Source organism: Sycon ciliatum, chromosome 5, assembly GCF_964019385.1.
Source record: "Sycon ciliatum chromosome 5, ocSycCili1.1, whole genome shotgun sequence".
NCBI classification, from domain to species: Eukaryota; Metazoa; Porifera; class Calcarea; order Leucosolenida; family Sycettidae; genus Sycon; species Sycon ciliatum.
Genome location: NC_088647.1, coordinates 1,115,333 through 1,133,309, shown reverse-complemented (window position 1 = coordinate 1,133,309; position 17,977 = coordinate 1,115,333). Strand labels below are relative to the sequence as shown.

The window sequence follows — 17,977 nt, the reverse complement described above, 5'->3', positions numbered from 1 at the left end:
CGACAAGCGCGCTAGCGCTCGTGACATACACAAACGCGCTAGCCAGAATGCTTTGACTTTGATGGCTTTCAGCTTCTATTTTTTGAAAAGTAGCGCGCTCAGACCAGCTCGCTCACTCTTTTCCTCTTCCATTTTTTAGGGCAATTGTTTTGTTTGATAGACGAAGCTTAGGGTCTCTTTGGGTTTGCAACCCTTACCCTCCTGGAAAAAATCATAGTTGCTAGACTGCGACACTTCAGACCAGGTACTATTAGAGCCGCTAATGGACGACGAGCTATTTTCCGCTATCCGGAGCTCAAGCATTTGAGCCGCTAAATGGACGAGACTCCTGGGGTAAAGGATGCAGAGAATGAGGAGAAAACACTCGTATGGAGCAGGGAGTAGGTATTGTACTACTTCCTGGTATGGAGCACTGAGAAGCGGTAAGTCTTAGGGCAATTCTTAGCCAGTAATTACTTTCTCGCCATAATTATGTTCTCGTTTTTCGTGTCTTCTGTAATGCCAGTACACTAGCAGTACGACTACACTGTAGGCGAGAGTCCATGAACCAGAGTGTGCAGCTCTCCATCTATGCAGCATAAACAAATTAATGACAAATTTCCTTTGCCTAAGGGCTGGGTTCCACTGCCGCTCCGCCGCACATCATCCACGGCATGAAACGTCATCATTACGAGCTGGTCCAGCGAGGCCGCGGCTCATCACCAGCTTTCGCTTCGCTGCTTGATACAAAAAAATGCAAGCCGCGGTCACGGCTTGCATTGTTTCCCGCACTTAATTGTTTTATTCGGGGGAATTTTAATTCGTGGCACAGGCCAGAACACGAGGATTTTTTTTGGATTTCACGCGCGCGCAGGCAGGCTAAATGTCATAAAAAAAACGTCGAGCACGATCGCGGTACCGTGAATGGCGAGTGTCACTGGAACCGCGCCGCTCTGCTGCATGCAGCCAAGTACCGTGGAGCAGCGGAGCTGCGGAGCCGCAGTGGAACCCGGCCCTAACCAAACTTATAGCAATTTGAAAATGTTTGACAATTTTTCATAAAAAACTTGACAACATTGTTCTTCTGTAGAGTGCCGCTGGCAACTCCATCGATGAACTCCATCAATGAGCGCAGGGATAAAGTTTAGAAACCCTTCGAGCGAGAACGTGTTTTCAAAAAGGAAGCACAAATATGCCGCGTAACTCCCCCTCTAGTACTGTATGGCCCCATCAAAGCCACTCGCTGACTACTTACCAGTAAAATGGGATTGGACGGTTGTCAGATTAGCTGACATGTTTTCTGCCAACACAACCATAAGCAGTTGTCAACTCTCAAGACTAAAAGAGCTTGCGAAGAAAGTGAGAAACCTTGGCTATGAAAGCACATGAAGCGTCAGAACATAATCGAGCAAACTTGGACCTAGATTACCAGTGTCTGCTCCAGAGCCGGGTCAGTGGCCCTGTTTGTGAGTACTTGGACCTTTTGGAAAAAGAACACTGGGTTACCTGTGACCCGGTCGGAAGTCCTGTCGAGTACTATACTTTTTTATACCGTTCGAGGGTATACCGCCACTGACAGGCTGCATACGCGTGCAGATGCGTGCGGCCAGAGTGCCCAGTGCGAGTACGTTCATACATGTACATGTACAATCATGTACATCAGGAAGTCGAAAGTAAGTTTACGACTCCCTGACACACAGTAGCCGCACTTGAACGCATCTGGCTCTGGCCCAGTGTTGCAGGAATTGTGCCAGGTAGACGTGTACCCGGTTTGTGTTAAATCTTAGAGCAGGTACTGCATACCCTATCATATCTGTGTACATGGGTAGACAGAGTCAGTGTTGTTGCGTCCCACTCAGCCGCGTGACCCTTCTGGTTCATTTCGGCACCAGCACTCTTTGCGTATGCAGAGTTGAGTAGAGTGCAAGTTCGGACCACAAGTACACTGCAGCGGCTAGTAGCAAACCTAACCTGTGCCGTGATGCCCGGCACGTGTGTGCATCTACTTCATCCCTGAGTAACACACCTGGTATATTGTGCACAATAGGGCACAGTAAATAATCAGCATGCATCGCAGTTTTCTGCAACATATTCCTGAAGTCACTTTACACCTCAGAAGAATTGCGTCGCTGACTGGAATTCGATACCGGTTTAGTTTCTCTCTGGGTCATTATCAATCATAGAAAACCCGTCATACAATAGGTTCAAGCTAAAGTACCGTATCACCATGGTAATTCCTGGAAATTCGGTGTGTTTTCTGCCTTTTGTTAAGGGTTAAACAAGCAGCAATGTGCAACAGAAATTACCATGGTGATACAGTAGATTACCGTGTGAAGCGGTGTGAGATGCAGCAAAGGTGAGCCTGTTACTGCGAGTCTATGCCCTAAACAATAAACTTTGCCGTGGGATGATTATCCTTGGGCTGCACACTCTGCACACTTATTGCTAGGTATATCATTGGTCTTGTTCGAATCGTCCATTACGTTTGCAGCTGTTCAAACTTGTTTTGTTGTTTAATATTTTATTGATTTATTTATTCTACTTGCCTTTCCTATCTTCTTGTGTTTAGCATTAGGCGATTTGATCGCAGGACAAGAGAGGAGCTGATGGACGATCTCTCCAGTGTCCCTCTTGGTTCGGAGCAGCGCCGAGTGCTGACGTTGGGACTTGGGTAAGGATGAGTGTTCCCTCATGTTTACAAGTTATCCGTTTTGTCCAACACTAACGGTTATATGCAGAATACTGCTGAGTCAAAAATGTGCAACAATTAGCACAAAAACTGACTGATGAGATCATGACATTCAACGACCTGATGCTTAGCTGCATCACGTTTATATCCGTTAGTGTTGGACAAAACGGATAACTCGTAAACTGATGGTCCTCTTTTTCAATTTTAATCCTTGGCTCTCCATCCGAGTTCCCTCCTGTGTGTAGCTATTATTATTTTTTTGGTGACAGTCAATTTTTTCTTCAGACTTTTCCCGTTTGTGTCTTTCCCTCAAACTAGTCAATATTTTTATTTACTTACTTGGTCCGCGTCAGCGATATTGTCGCTTATCTTTGAGCTTTGTTTATATGTCGCCAATCCTTACTTGGCAGCCCATTTCATCCCAATTTTGGTTAGCAAGTTAGTTTGCTAGTACCTGAAAGGTCTAGCTAGAGTTCGAGTGGATTTCGAGAGCGACAGGTGGGTGATTCTGATTGATACAGCGCCGCATCAAAATAGATTATCTTGTTACGCTGTGCAGGCAAGAGCAGCGCAAGCCACAAGAAAGTAATCGGCTACTCGGAATCAGCTCCATTTTGCTGAACGGCCGAGGTCGCTCACCTCAGGGATCGCTCATCAAGGTGAGATCGCAGCTTCCTTACCTCCAGCTCAACGCTCGGAGTATCCAGCGCGTTGGGGAGATTTGCAAGTACGACTCGTACTGTACGCGTCGTCGTCGTTCAAAATAAAATCTTGCAAAGAACGGCGTCTGATTTGAACCACACAGGCTGTCGTGCTGCCCACGCGAAGTCCTATAGAGAAGGGGACCGTCACGATCGACTTCTCTTTAGAAAATAGCCAGGCAGCGGAGAGGAAGAAAGATGAGCTTGCAAAAGCAAGAGAGTCGATCCCGAGCAAAAATATTTGTCGCCAGCGCCGAGAGCAGTGACGAGGAGGACCGAAAAAAGTAGGAACCCTTCCTTGGACAATAAATTCCTCGCAGCTAGTTGTCATTCTATACCTTACCGTCCATCGTACCAAGTTTTATCATGTCAAGTGCACGCGTTCATGTCCAAAGTCTAAGTTCAAATTGTCGAAAGATAAGCGACAATATCGCTGACGCGGACCAAGTATTTTTTTGCCCAGGGTCTACATTCTACCTTTATTTTACTTAGACTAGGGTTAGCTGTCCGTTTACCAGTACTCATCCACACATCACTGCTGTTTGCGCCTGGCCACTCAGTAAGATGGCGGCAATCACGTCACGTGCAAAAACTCTTCGAGTTTCCATAGTAATACACATGGCGCGTGTGCACGCGTACGCAAACAATCATGTGTGCACCAAAAGCGGACCCACAAAAATTAAATTTATTTGAAAATCAACTAACAAACAACATGTTTGGGATATCGTTTGAGCAAGGAACTTACCTGAAACGGTCCTCAATTGGCCTTCCGCTTGCGCTTGGCCCTTTGAGGGACAAGTTTGGCGTGCTGAGGAAGCGTGGAGGAAAGGTGAGCCTTCAAGACAGTCCGTAGCTTGTCGACATCGTTCACGACGCCTCCGTGTCGCTTGCGAAGGTCGTTGAACTCGGCGTGAATACTTTCACCTCCCTGCTCAGCTAGTAGGCCCAGGCCAACTCTGAATCTTGCCAAGGCGTCAGGCAGATGGCATTCCAGCAAATGAAGCTTAGGCGTTACATGGCCAAGTTTTCTGGTGACGACCTCTTGCCGTGCTGTGGAGAGGAAGGTAGCGCAATCACTCTCGAACAGCTGAATATCTTCTGCTGACATTGTTGCGCAGGACGAGTATCTTCGGCGGCAGTGAGAGAACTGAGTGAGCAGGTCATTATACCGCTTTGCCACTACTCTGGCCTGGTCGAGAACGGATGGAGGCGCTGCTCTCTCTGTGGTGGAGGCGACAATCAGAGGCGCATTTGACAAAGCAGCAACCACTGGTGGCTGCAGGGCATGGTGAATATGATTGCCGATAAAGGCACCACCATGGTACCGCTGGCGACAAATATTGTACTCCTGCAGAGTTCTGTCCAGTGAGGCCTCACATGGACCATGCAGAATACTGCGGCTCTGGAGCTGGTCAGACAGAGCCTTCACTTCATCCTGGAGAGAGCTGATGGCGCTTGTGGTGGTGTGCTGCTTCGCCTGAATTCCTGCTGTGGCCGCTTCAAGCTGTGGGGCAGTCAGGTTGGAAGCATGGATCGCAAGCCATTCGAGCTGCTCCTGTAGACTGTCAGCTGCTGTGCGCTCGTTCTGAAGATCCAATTGCTTCTGGCGAAGGCTCTCGTGCATCTCTGTTGTGACAGTGTACGCTCGGCTATCGGTGCCAACTGCTGTACTGGATGATGCAAGGGCAACGTCCAGCATCTGGCAGTCCTTGGTCATGGCATCGAATATCCAAGCGAATATTCCCAGATCCAAATGAAGAACGGGAATAATCACATTGTCCAGGGACACAGGCAAGATCGGTGGCCGGATGCAGTTGTTGTGCTTCTTAGCGTCCGCTAATTTTGCACCAGCTGCAACAAAGGCAGCGTTGTCTGTGCACAACAAATCGAGACTGCGCGGTGCTCCGCTACACCCAGGTAGCTGTATCTCTTTCCGCATAGCAGTGCAGTGCAGGCAAGGGTGGGTTCCACTCGACCCTGACAAGCCGTACAACGTGGTCTGCAGTTCGTAATCTCCGAACAACAAGACCCTCACTGACCTGTTACGCCACGTTGTACTGGCCAGCTTCTCGACCTCACTGACGAATGGCTGCAGGGCCGTGCACAGATTTGCTGCCGTATCTTTAGCAGCAAAGATGATAAACGGAATGATGTGCCGTAGAGCATTGCACTGCTGTACATTAACGATCTGGAACGACATCTTGAAGGACTCGCCACCGTGATCGCCGCCGATTTTGACCCATACCTCATCTTTTGGGATTGCGCCATCATGCCAGTGAAGCTGATCTGTTGCCTCCAGCTGGTTCAAGTAGTGATGGACAGTCCCAACAAGATCAGGAATTGTCACCATTGCATGCAGCTCGACGCTTCCAGATGCTGCTACGAACGGTGTCTTTTCTGCCACAATGGTAAAGGGCAAAAGATCGTCGAGCTGTTTCCGCATTACCCGCTCTGACTCGAGATACAGGCCAAAGTCCTTCAGCCATACTTTCAATTTCCGGAGCTGATTCCATGGCATGTGTAGGTTGGCTTTCAATGCTAGCGTTGTGCCTGTCCCAGGTGTTTTTGGCATGACACCAGCCTCAATAAGAACAGCTTTACGCTCTTCCTCCTTTAGCCGGCTTAATGTGGCAGCTTGCTGGACAACTGCACCGGCGAAACTCCCTGCTACGCGCTGGCTGGTTTTTTCAAGCTCAGCACAGCGTCGCCGCACAGTCCTGGCTGATGCATTGTTGGACGGTACAGCTGCAACTGTTGTTCGTTGCCATGTCTGCGATGGACCTCGGCTCCTCAACTGAAGTACGCCAGCATCCGCCTTGCTCTTCACTAGATGGCTGGTGAGACTGTCTGACACGTTGCCTCGGAGCTTTGACGGCGAAGCAGTGAGCACATCGCTGACAGCGGTGGACGGGCCGACTGTTTGCTTACCAGTGTTCTCGCAGTTCTGCACATGGCTGGCAAGTTGAGCAAGTGGCACTGTTGCCGGGCAACCAATCAGCGCTCCAGCATAATTGTCGCACCTGACCACTAGTTCGGCAAGGCAGCCCTGCAAGATCGGATTGGGCGTGCTGAGATTCGACACGGAGAGCTGTGCATTGCAACCAGGGCATGTTGTATCAGAAGCCAGCCACTCCCACACACATGCGGAACAAAAGCTCTTTCTACAGCAGTCTGCTTCCACGGCTCTCTCTAGCACATTGCTGCATAGTGTACATTGTAATATAGCTTGGCATCCGATGAATCTATCTGTGCTCAGACTCTTGTTGGCTGCATAGCTTGGTGTTGCTACATCATACAATTTCTGTAAACATGTACTCTGACTCTCCGAGTTGATCCCTGTTGTCTGAGACCGTGTCTGGTGGGTGCCTGTGTGCGTAGACGTGCACGTGGATGTAACGGCTGCCGCTGTACGGGCAGGTGGCTTTGTTGTTCTCTTTTTCTTAGCCGGACGACCACCTTTGGCGGCTTGCTCAATGGTAGTGCATACCCTGCATACTGTGGTACCATCCTCATGCACATGATCATGGGGAAGCCAGCTACTTGGCTCGGCACATCCTCCACCACAACGTGTATACTCTGACTTGCTCAAGGCATAATTCACAGCCTTGTAGCATGTACTGCAAATCTGTGTAGGGTGCAGGTGTGGTTGGTCCTGTGTGATATCCACTTCAAAACATTTCAGAATACCCTCGGCATTCTCAGAAACAGAATACGTAGTTTTCTGCTTCTGCTTGGCTAGCGGAACACCGCCGACGCGACACAAAAGACCCAGTAATCGAACATGACGATCCATTCTATAGATCTACACGTAAAAACGGAAAAACAGCCAAAAAAGCGCAGGCTTCGTTTCGGTAGTTTAGGTTTCGTTCGGATCGAGTGAGGTGGCAATCGATCGAGAAAGACCTGAGGTCCGACGAGAAACTCACCAAACATGAAAAATAACTTCTGGAACACGAAGGGAAGGGTCTATCAAGAACGGAGATGCTACTCAATCGTGATGACGAGCGACATGAAGTTGTTTCAACAGATCGTGTCAGAACTCAGCTCAACCTTCACCGATCGTCTTCAAATTTTCTGGTGTGGTCTATCATGTTGTAGTCACTCACTGTATGTGGTTCTTGTTCTTCTTTCAAGCGTAGAACAGTCCTAGAAACGCAAGAATGTGACCCGTGTCAGCGAAAAATTGTTTCTGTGAAAATCAAAAATTCAAATTTCCAGGGAGAGTGCGTACGCTCGTACCCAGGACACTGTGGCCAGGATCAGGTCTATGATAACAGCAGTGACATATGTGCACATAGGATCTACACAGAACTCTATCAGTAGATATTTTGTGTATAGGAGGTTGTCTATCCACCGAGATAGCACTATATACTCCCATTCTGTGTGTTCTCTGGTAGCTATGTCCCTTGGAGACTATACGGTGCCAGTGTGGTGACCGAGATCAGGAGTGTCTGCACTGGCATCGTCAACTTTGCCTACTGCTACGTGCTCCCCAGTGCTCCATCTGTGTCCTGTAATTTGTTTGGGGAGGGGGGGGGGGGGCAATACCGGTACTTCAGGTGCAGGGGGCAAGGGGGGAATGGGGTGGGGGGACATCATGCCCCCAATGAACCTCTCCAGGCGTTGTTCTGGAGTAGACTAACCATAGGCGGAGTGTACACATGCAGCACATAGTTTGGGAGCTAGAACGCAATCGGACTCAGGCATATTCAAAGGCAGTCTATTGTGATAGTAGTCCTGGACTGATCTCACTATGATGATATAGGTCGTGCCCAGCATCACAATGCCAAACATTATAAATGACTGTTTTTTTTGCCTGAGGGGCTAGATGAGCATGCGGCTAGACTGCCGATGGCAACCAACAGGCTCAAGGCTGTGTTGAGACTTCGTGTGAGCGACCCGAGTCAATTGTTTACTCACCATGACTAGGCATCGCATTGAGCATCGTATGCCCACTAATATAATATATTATGTCACTGTTCTTAGTCGCACCGGGGGCGCATGCCCGTTTTCAGGAGACTTCTCAAAACACATAAGCCCTGGGTCCTGAAGGTTAGGCCTATTGTTAATCTAAATAGTCCTGGCTACTATCCCGCTGAGTTCACTGACTTTCTACTGAACCCGTATGTATGTGAGGAAAGTACTGTTCTGACCTCAACTGCGGATTTCATCAACTTGGTAGAAGGTTTGCCTGTGCGGGACGATCATTTATAATTGAGCATAGATGTGACCAGCCTTTACTACACCAACATCCCCAACGAGCTCGGTTGTCGTGGTATATCACACACAGATGTACAAGGTGGATGCCCCTCGCCCTTCGTACATGGTTATTACAAGCAGTGACTTCCTTGATGTCAGTCATTCGGAAGAAAAATGAGTTTGTGTATGGTAACGATGTGTTTCGGCAGATCCAAGGCCAGGGACTGCCATGGGTTCGCCTGCAGCAGTGGTCTATGCCGACATTGTTATGCTGTATTTGGAGAAGCAGTACGTTTTGCCGATCTTAGAGGGGGAGGGTTTAGAGGTTCAGGTTTATAGACGCTTTATCATTGCATGGTTGCGAAGGTCAAGCTCAGCGCACTTTAGATAGGATTAATAAGTGTTCGGCCCTCAAGTTTTCTCATGAACTGGCACATGATGGCATTGATTTCCTGGACACCACAGTTTTCCGTAGTAAGGGATACATGGCGGTGAAGCCTCATTTCAAGTTCACCAATCGTTTCCTGTATCTGCTTGTCGGTAGTAACCACCCCTGTAGTATGGGCAAAGGTGTGTTCACTGGGGAGTTGATCCGTATCCGTCGGTCTTCGACCCTTGACCACCACTACGAAGCTGCTGCCGAGCGGCCGAAGCAGGCTTTCCGGGCCCGTGTATACAAGCGCTCCATCTTTCATCTTTCAGACCCGTACACTAGGAATGGATGCGCAGGGAAGGTATGTTGGTCAAATTGGCATGGGTTTGGGTTATTTCTGTAGTTGTATACAGTGCTCCTCATTGTATTTACCTGAGCCCGGCCTGCTGTCCTTCGCCCGTTGGTCTTGAGGTCCAGGTGTAATACCCCTACCATACAGTCCGGTGGCCAGCGCGGTTGTTGTTACACGGTGGAACATCGGCAAGAGGTTGCTTGCCCGTTTGCCTCATGCTCAGTGTCCTCAGGGAGTTAGTATTTTCCTCCTGTTTGGATTTTGCAGTGTCTATGGTGTCGGTAATTGAGTTTTTGTTCTGTATGCTTTTCTGTGGTGTGTGGCTGTTGTTCACACATCTTTATTTGACTTGCTTCCTGGTGTGGTGTACCTTTTTGTTTTATATTGGTGTTGGTCTGGCTGTAGAGTTCTAGCATCCGTAGCTGCCTCAGGGGGTGCCACTTCTCCCATCAGCGTCGACTAGTCCGCCGGTACGTGGTGCTATATTACGTTTAGTTGTCTGTTCCATCCTGTACGGGCTGTGTCCTGCTGACCACACAGTCTGGGTCTCCATACTTTGCATGTTCTCATCGTGTGTAGTGTTCACACGTACATATATGGACTGTCACACCCATATGTTGTACATGTGGCTGCACGTGTTGTCTCTTTGTCGTACCTGCTGCTGTATTTGTGTTTCTGTGATGCTGACTCGTACATGCTGCTGCGCTGCTTTGTTGTATTGCTGACACGTGCACCTTTTTGTGCTGATATGATATCGAGTACGCCACTTTTTGTGCTGATGAGGGCACCACTTTCCGATATCATGTTTCCTTTCGCCATGTCAGTTGTCAGTTCTCCCGTCGTCTCCTGAAGTGTAGTAATGAATAGCTCTCTCTCTAGCTCTAGAGAAAAACCACTTGACTAGTCCGTTTGATGTGTGGCGTGGCGAGGGTATAGTAGAGGCAGCTCGTTCTCCAACCGAGACGACATTTGGCGCCCAACGTGGGGCTCAAACCCACGACCCTGAGATTAAGAGTTTCATGCTCTACCGACACATATATGCACGCGGCACCGTTTGTGCTCCTATCCATTTACATATGCTGCTTTCCACACCTGTGCTGACAGTCGGTACGCACCGACTCTGTACGCATGCACGCACACCATTACATTCTGTTGGCATCATATTAGTGAGGTTTTGCATTCCAAAATTCGGCAAAAGATTCGGCACGCGGGAGCGAGGTCGAAAATGCGCACGAAGATGCGGCATGTTTGTTCGGAAAAAGCTCACTTTGCCGAACATATTTTTCGGATGAATTTTCTTGTGGAAGAGCGCTAGCGCGTGATTTATTCAAAGAGGTTTCTTATCTTGGCATGGCTTCGCAGGCGTCTTTGACGACATCAGCATCGTCAGCTACCTCTGATTGCTCCTCTCCACTGCCTGTCTACTCTCTTTCGCCTGGAGTGTCCTCACCGTCATCTGTGTGGCTGAAAAGACTATGGCGATACCCATAAAATTTGACTTGGCCATGGAGTTGGTTTTTCTGAGGCGACTGAGGCAGGTTTGGCCCTCGACTCTTTGGGCGCGATCAAAGTTTGTCGGAATCAGCAAGAAAAGGAGCACGGGACAGGACATTGCTGATGCTGGGGCTCACGAAATCAAAACACATCATTTTCGACTTGCAAAACAAACTTCGGTGCGAAAATTCGACATTTTGATGTTCGACAAATTACCAAAGAACGCCAAGCCGAAATTCGGAATGCAAAACCTCACTATTGCGGAGCTTTCCGGAGCTCCGAGTTAGTTGTTGTTTGGAATACAGCAAGAGAACAACATTACATTGGCGCTGCGAGCAAACGCCTGATCCTCGCCATGTCCCTACTGTCACTACCGCCTCCGGAGCCATTCCCGATCTACAGCAGTCTCTACGATGCTGCTGCCCATTTTCCTGCCTGGGAACGGTGTTTCCAACTCTATGTCGCAGCAGCCGGCATCTCGGATGACACTCGCCAGAGAGACACTTTCCAGTAAGTGGCCGGCAAGGACATCCAGCAGCTCGTCCCTACGTTAGCCAACACTGGCAACGATCTCGACGGCCTCATAACCGCCGCCGCCGACTACTTTCAGTCGAAGCAGAGCCCCAGCATGGCCCGCTTCCACTTCCGGCAGGTCACCCAGCAGCCTGGCGAAACATTAGACACGTTTTATACTCGTTTGCTGGCATCGGCAACGACCTGCAGCTTCGCCGACGATGCCCAGAAGAACGTGGCTCTCTGTGATCAAATTGTGGCAGGATGCACGTCCGATCCACTCCGCAGAAAACTGCTGGAGACTGGGTCCCTTGATCTCGCCAAGGCGCTCAAGGCCGCCAGAGCATTTGAAGCGTCAGTGGAACAGACGACGGCGTTCCGGCGCACACAAGACTCGACCAATGCCCTCCGTCATCAGCCACCGTTCTACAAAAGGACACAGCCGCCTCCTGCTACTGTTTCAACTCCGTCGCGTCGACCGATGCAGTCTTCGCCACATCCAGCTGCAAACTCGTACCACCAGCCACCTGCCCCAGTCGCCACTCGCGCTCCAGGCCGGCGGGAATCCAGCACATCGCTCTGCTACCGCTGTGGAGAGCCAGGCCACCCTGAGTCACGTCGCTACGCAGTTTTGCACTGTAAACGTCTGCCCATGGGCGTATCGTCCGCATCCGAGATCCTACAGCGCACACTGGACGCCATGGCTCGCTGGCCTCGACGGTGTGAAGAACGTCCACGACAACATCTTCAACTTTGGTAAGAGCGTCGAAGAGCACAACCGACGACTCGCCGCCTGCCTCCAGCGGCTCCAAGATCACAACGTTACACTCAACCGAGCCAAATGTCACAAATGTCACATCCTCAAGCCTCGGCTCAAGTTCATGGCTAGCGTCTACTCCGACAAGGGCATCCGCGCCTCTCCCAGCCACCAGCAGTCTGTGGCTACATTCTCTACGCCATCTTGCGTCAGCGACATACAGAGTTTCCTGGGTCTCACCAACTTCCTCCGCCGTTACATTCGTAACATGGCCGATCTCACCACGCCACTCCCTGCTCTCACTAAGAAAGGTACTGTTTGGCGTTGAACTGATGTTGAGCAGCAATCGTTTGATGCACTGAAGAAGGCCATCGCCGAAGACTGCATGCTGCAATACTTTGACCGCAACACATCACTGTATGTCGACGCACCGGCCTCGGCGCAATCCTGTGTCCACGCCAAGACAACGGCCACGATGCACCTGTAGCATTCGCCAGCCGTGCACTCTCCGGCGTCGAGCAGCAATATTCTCAAACTGAACGGGAAGCATTGGGTGTCAAGTTTGGCTGCCTTCGCTTTCACCACGACTTGACAAGGTGATCCACAGTTCACCGTTGTCACCGACCACAAGCCGCTCCTGCAACTCAAGGCCGTCGGATCGAGACCTCCACCATGAATTGAGCGCATGGTCCTCCGCCTGCAGGATCTCAGCTTCCAGCTCCAGTACAAGCCTGGCCCAGAAAACCCGGCCGACGTCGTCAGTCGCAATCCGCAGCCTCATCCCGACTTGCCAAACATCGGCGCACAGGAAGACACTGCGTACATACATGCCCTAGCTACAGCAGCTAAGCCGAATGCGTTGGCTCTGAAGGAGATTGCGGACGCCACCACCGCAGACACCACACTGCAAGCCATCCTTTCCTCTCTGCAATCTGGCCGCTGGGATTCCAGCCACACCACGGTCCGCCCGTACTTTGCCCTCCGCCATGAACTGTCTGAGAGTGACGGTCTACTACTCCGCAACGACCGTCTCGTCATTCCCACGGCCCTCCAACGGCTTACCCTGCAGCTTACACATGCGGGCCACCAAGATATTGTCCGCACCAAGCAACGGCTCAACAGCAATGTTGGGTGGCCCAACATGGCTACTGAAGCCGAAGCACTCTGCCGGCAATGTATTCCGTGCCAAGCAACTCTCTCAACGACACCGCTACGTCCGGGAGTCCGTGCCCACACCACCGTCCACCAAGCCGTGGCAACGAGTCTTCGTCGATTTGTATGGACCCATGCCAAACGGTCAGCACCTGCTTGCCACTATCGACCAGTTGACTCGCTACCCGGTCATCAACGTGTTCAGCACGACACCCACTACGGCCGGTGTTGTAGCTCTGCGCTCTACATTATCCATGTTCGGCTTGCCCGAAGAGCTAGTCTCGGACAACAGTCCTCAGTTCCGTTCTTCGGCTTTTGCTGATTTCCTCGCGCCACACGCTATCCAGCACCGCCACACCCCTCCTTTGTGGCCACAAGCAAACGGAGCAGTCGAGTGCCTCAACCGTACCATTGGCAAAGTTCTGCGAACTGCCAAACTAGCTGGCGAAGACATCAATGTTGCATTTGACCAATGGCTCCTAGCGTACCGCACCACGCCACACCCTGCCACTCACGAGGCACCGGCAACACTCATGTTTGGTCGCCCCATCCGCGACAGCATACCCTGCATTACGGCAGCCGCACCAGACTTACCTTCAGCTGCCCACCGTGACCAGCAATTCCGCCAATCCCAGTGCGACGCTGCCAATGCCACCCGCCGGTCAAACGCCCCCATCCTCACTCCTGGTCAGCGCGTCTTACGCCGCAATGAGCAGGCACACAAGCTCTCACCACAGTGGGATCCCAACCCCTGGACCGTGGACCAGATCTCTGGGTCTACGGTGACGATCTCCAACTCAGCAACTGGCCAAAGATCGACTCGCCATAATTATGTCGTTCGTCAAGCCCGTAATTGTTGTCACACAGACAGCCCATCACCCACTACCAGCTGAAAGTTCTGCCACCACACCTTACAAAATTACAACAAAATCACATGCAAGAAGTCCTTTCACTTTGACTACTGCTCGTTGCGTGACATCACTCCTCACGAAAGGACTTCCTGGGGATCACAATCCTAAACAGACAAATGTACGAATACCGCAACTGACTCTGTTGTTCTGCACGCCACGATCAACACGACTGCGTGCAAGACACAGCTGATCATCGTCGCTGTACTCTTCCCTGAGCACGTTACCCTGTCGCTGCAGCCTGCGACGGACATTCCATAGTTCCACCAACTTGATGGCTTGATGTTCCCATTGACGTCGACCATGCGGTGTTGCCATTGACGACCTTCAACTTCAGGTCCTTGCCGTGGTCCGCACCATTCAAGAGATGGGCCACATTTGGTGTACTTTCACCCAGTTGGTCACTTATTTTAACCTTGCCGACTGTCCACTGCCGGACTGTTGCTTCAACAACTGGCGGAGAGCACATACGCATATCATCACTCTTCCTTGCAAACATCATTTCCGTCTCCACCACGTCCTTATCAGCCTGATCCATGCCTGACACCCCCAAGGCACTGTCCACTGTGCCGCCGGGCTGGTGGAGCGACGGACCGATTCTCCAGTTACAGTCGTCGTCCACAAGGCTGTTGGAGTGCGCATCCAAGATGTGCTAGAGCTGTTCAGTGTCGTGCAATAGCTATCGCATGAGCTGATTGTTTAGTAACTGGTGGTGTTAGTGGACAGTATAGCGTAACTTGTAGTTCCTTGGTCTTTCTCTTTTGTATAAAGAAACTAGTAAGCTAACGATAAACTAGTTACACTGAGACAATTCGACTGGCACAAATTACAACAAAATCACATGCAAAAAGTCCTTTCACTTTTACTACTGCTCGTTGTGTGCCAACCACCATCATCAGTGTGCGCATTGCGCCTGGTTTGGTGCATGCCTGGTGGAATCTGACATAGCGGCTGATGCAGTGAGCACGTCAGGTAACACCTAACGCATTGAAAATGACTCAACTATGACTTGGTTCGATTGCAAAAAACCTAATGATAGTGGTACCGAAACATTCGGGTAACCGGAGTAAGTGCCAATTGATATTTTTGGCTCCAGTCAGTCAAGTGATTCAATTGCAATAAAATTATATACGTATGGTGGAACTCACTTAGTATGTACCCGGGTAAGACATACACCTGCATAACACGGTCCTCTTTTGTCGCACGGATTTTCCTCCCATAAGCGCATATTCAGATGTGTACGGATACGACTGCTTCCTTCTGTTCATGTGATTCATTGTCGCTGTGTTACTGTATGCAGATCTCACTCAGCTCTGCTCTCCGAGCATGCTGCTTCCAACACGACTTCCCGAAAGGTATGTATGGTGGCTAATAAATAATGCGAGAGTCTTTACGGATTCCAGTGCTCTCATGCCTTTTGCAAGTTCCTTTTGTAAGTCAAATGGAACATGGTTTGTGGTCAATACTTCAGCAGTAGTGGTGCGAGAATATTCGGGTGTCAAATTGCTCGGAATTGATGTATGATAACGGAGAATATACCAACATGTGAATCACTTGGAGATATGGTTTGCCAGGTTCTATTCACACTCACTAGGCTAGACCCTCTCGAGTATTGTACAACAGTTTTGGCCCAGGAGTGGTAAAGGGCACGGGGCAAGCTATGTCGGGACCTGCTGTAAAGTCTGCCATACACGAGCTGTACGTCTTATCGGATGGGATATACCCCTGATATTGCTGATAATGAATGGCCCAGTTTCATTGTACTGCTGTCCGCGATATTATATCCTTAGTGGCATTGTTAACTTCTCATTGCTTGTGGGGACGCATGGATCATACGTCCATCCAACACCTGCCAATCGGAACCCACCGACAACGCTGTCGGTTGGGTTGGACCACAATCGGTTGGTTTTTGAGTCCAAGATGCCACCTAGGTAGCACACAGCATTGCTAATCTGATTTTAAATTAGCTGCGCAAATCCTGGCATACTGCCCGTAAATGCATCTAACTCCCAGGGTACTTATGAGTTTTTAGGTCTATGTGGTACTTGTGTCGCATTGGCAGCCACTGTTCTGTTCTGTATTTTCTGGTCTATGTGTCGTTGAATCTCCACAGAAAATGTGCTCGCGCATTAGAGGGAGGTGAAAGATGCACCTGCAGGAGAATACATGCTTAAGAGAAGGCAGAAACATGCCCGGATCCACCAGAACTAGTGCTGGCAAGTCAACAGAGGCGAGTACTGATAATGTTCCAGATTGTGGTAGGATCACATAAGCAAAATTGACACTGGGAGGCACGGCGGTGGGTCAGCTCATGGCCAGCGCCAGCTCCAGTGGATATCACGTGCATCCAGTTCTAGTACTATAGTATGACTGCTACAAAGTAGTGTGGCCCAAATAGAACTCGGGTCAGGTGCCGAAGAACTGGGGGGTGGGGGCATGTATCAATGAATGGTAATAACTCCGGAAATCATGCTGGTGTATCGAGGGCGTGGGCCAATGAAGTGCTGGATTGATGGTGGACGACTGTACTGCAATCTTGGCTGGTCCCACTATCGCAGAGACAGCACTTCCTGGTGCAACCACCCTATCCTGCAATCTATATAATAATTATTATAAGAGATTTGTGTGAACGATTTTAGCATGATGCAAGTCAACTTATTGTGCTGGGGGCCTGGCTACATGTCACTATAGCTTTTTATAGACTCGATCACCGCATTACGCTGCCTTGCGTTGACTTGATTGAGCACTCTTTTTGGTTAGTGTCAAAGGTATATGTAATATGTATCTGCCTTCGTGCAAAGCTCTCTTTGTGCGTGTCTTGCAGATAGCTCGCTGACTTTGATGCTTTGAGCCATTTTCAAATTGCTTTTTTTGTTCATTTCATATAGACCGTATTGCCATTTGTTTAACCTCCCGCTCTGAGCTCCACTGATGGGACCTAAAAAAGGCTGACACAGCTGTCTGGAGATTGAGCGTCAGTATTATGGATTTAGAATACACGATCTGGGGACAGCACTAGTACTGTCTAGCTGTTTCGTCCTTTGTGGACTCATTAGCGAATCACGGAGAAATAACTCTTAACTAAGGATGAACCTAGCAGCCATGAAAATAGATAAATAATGCCTCCAAGCCAGAATTCAAGGCTACATGTGTAGGCCCGAATGTGCCTTGCCCAAGTGCTGAAACTGATAAGTCATTGAGATACGCATAGAACATCTGGCAAAGGAACTACTAAAGCCCCCACAAGCACGGTATTCTACTTCAACAAGGAAGAATTTTGAAAGCATGCACAGCCCTACATGTATAATGTTGGCATAGGTAGTAAGCCTTGTTTGATAAATTAACATGACAAGGCGGGGGACGCACTGTGTTAAAAAACAGTGCTCCTGATACACTAGTATGTCCTCGGCTTTGTCACATGCTGTCAACCGATCAACACATACAACGTTGCATGCAAAACGGCTGCAGCCTCGAAGTACGGAGTGCTATTTTGGAAAATGCTAGATGTACAGCCTGTACTTATACAGGTGTTCTATCAACTAGTGCCATTATGACAACGGTAGCTGAATGATACATGTACATAAACCCGGGGTCATCATTTCAAGAACCTCTGGGTCTAAGCCCGAAGTAACATTCAACTACATGACTGTATACACCATCATGTATACACCATCTTCGTAGTAACTGAGTCTACCCCCCTCACCCACTACTGCCACTGTGACCACAATTGCGCACAAACAGAGGACCTTAGAGGACCTACTTCTAACTCCAGTGCTGGCCAAAGAAATCCAACCTTATGAATAAAATTGCACCGGGCGCTATGCAGCCCTAGTAGTAAACATACTGGACCGGTCTGTGCT

At 49.7% G+C, this 17,977-nt stretch overlaps 1 protein-coding gene across 4 annotated transcripts; it reads left to right on the top strand.

Annotated features, from left to right (window-relative positions):
- LOC135817108 (uncharacterized) lies at positions 1–17,031 on the top strand. Of its 4 annotated transcripts, XM_065330227.1 has the most exons (6): positions 1–422; positions 2,266–2,335; positions 2,549–2,650; positions 9,716–9,763; positions 15,418–15,472; positions 16,231–17,031. In XM_065330227.1, the coding sequence occupies exons 1-6, from the start codon at positions 341–343 to the stop codon at positions 16,258–16,260; spliced, it is 387 nt and encodes a 128-aa protein (XP_065186299.1). In that variant the 5' UTR covers positions 1–340; the 3' UTR covers positions 16,261–17,031. The 4 variants fall into 4 exon arrangements, 2 of the variants coding, with proteins under 2 accessions (XP_065186299.1, XP_065186297.1); XR_010553509.1 differs by lacking the exon at positions 2,266–2,335 and having other exon boundaries at positions 64–422; positions 9,699–9,763; XR_010553510.1 differs by lacking the exons at positions 2,266–2,335; positions 9,716–9,763 and having other exon boundaries at positions 34–422.
- The last annotated feature ends 946 nt before the right edge of the window (positions 17,032–17,977 follow it).

Excerpts from the sequence above, each read along its gene's own strand:
- LOC135817108 (XM_065330225.1), top strand. The coding sequence starts at position 9,054 with ATGGCGGTGAAGCCTCATTTCAAGTTCACCAATCGTTTCCTGTATCTG. Across the intron at positions 9,303-9,698 it reads GGAATGGATGCGCAGGGAAG|AGTTCTAGCATCCGTAGCTG; the intron begins GTATGTTGGTCA and ends GTCTGGCTGTAG. Across the intron at positions 15,473-16,230 it reads CCAACACGACTTCCCGAAAG|AAAATGTGCTCGCGCATTAG; the intron begins GTATGTATGGTG and ends GAATCTCCACAG.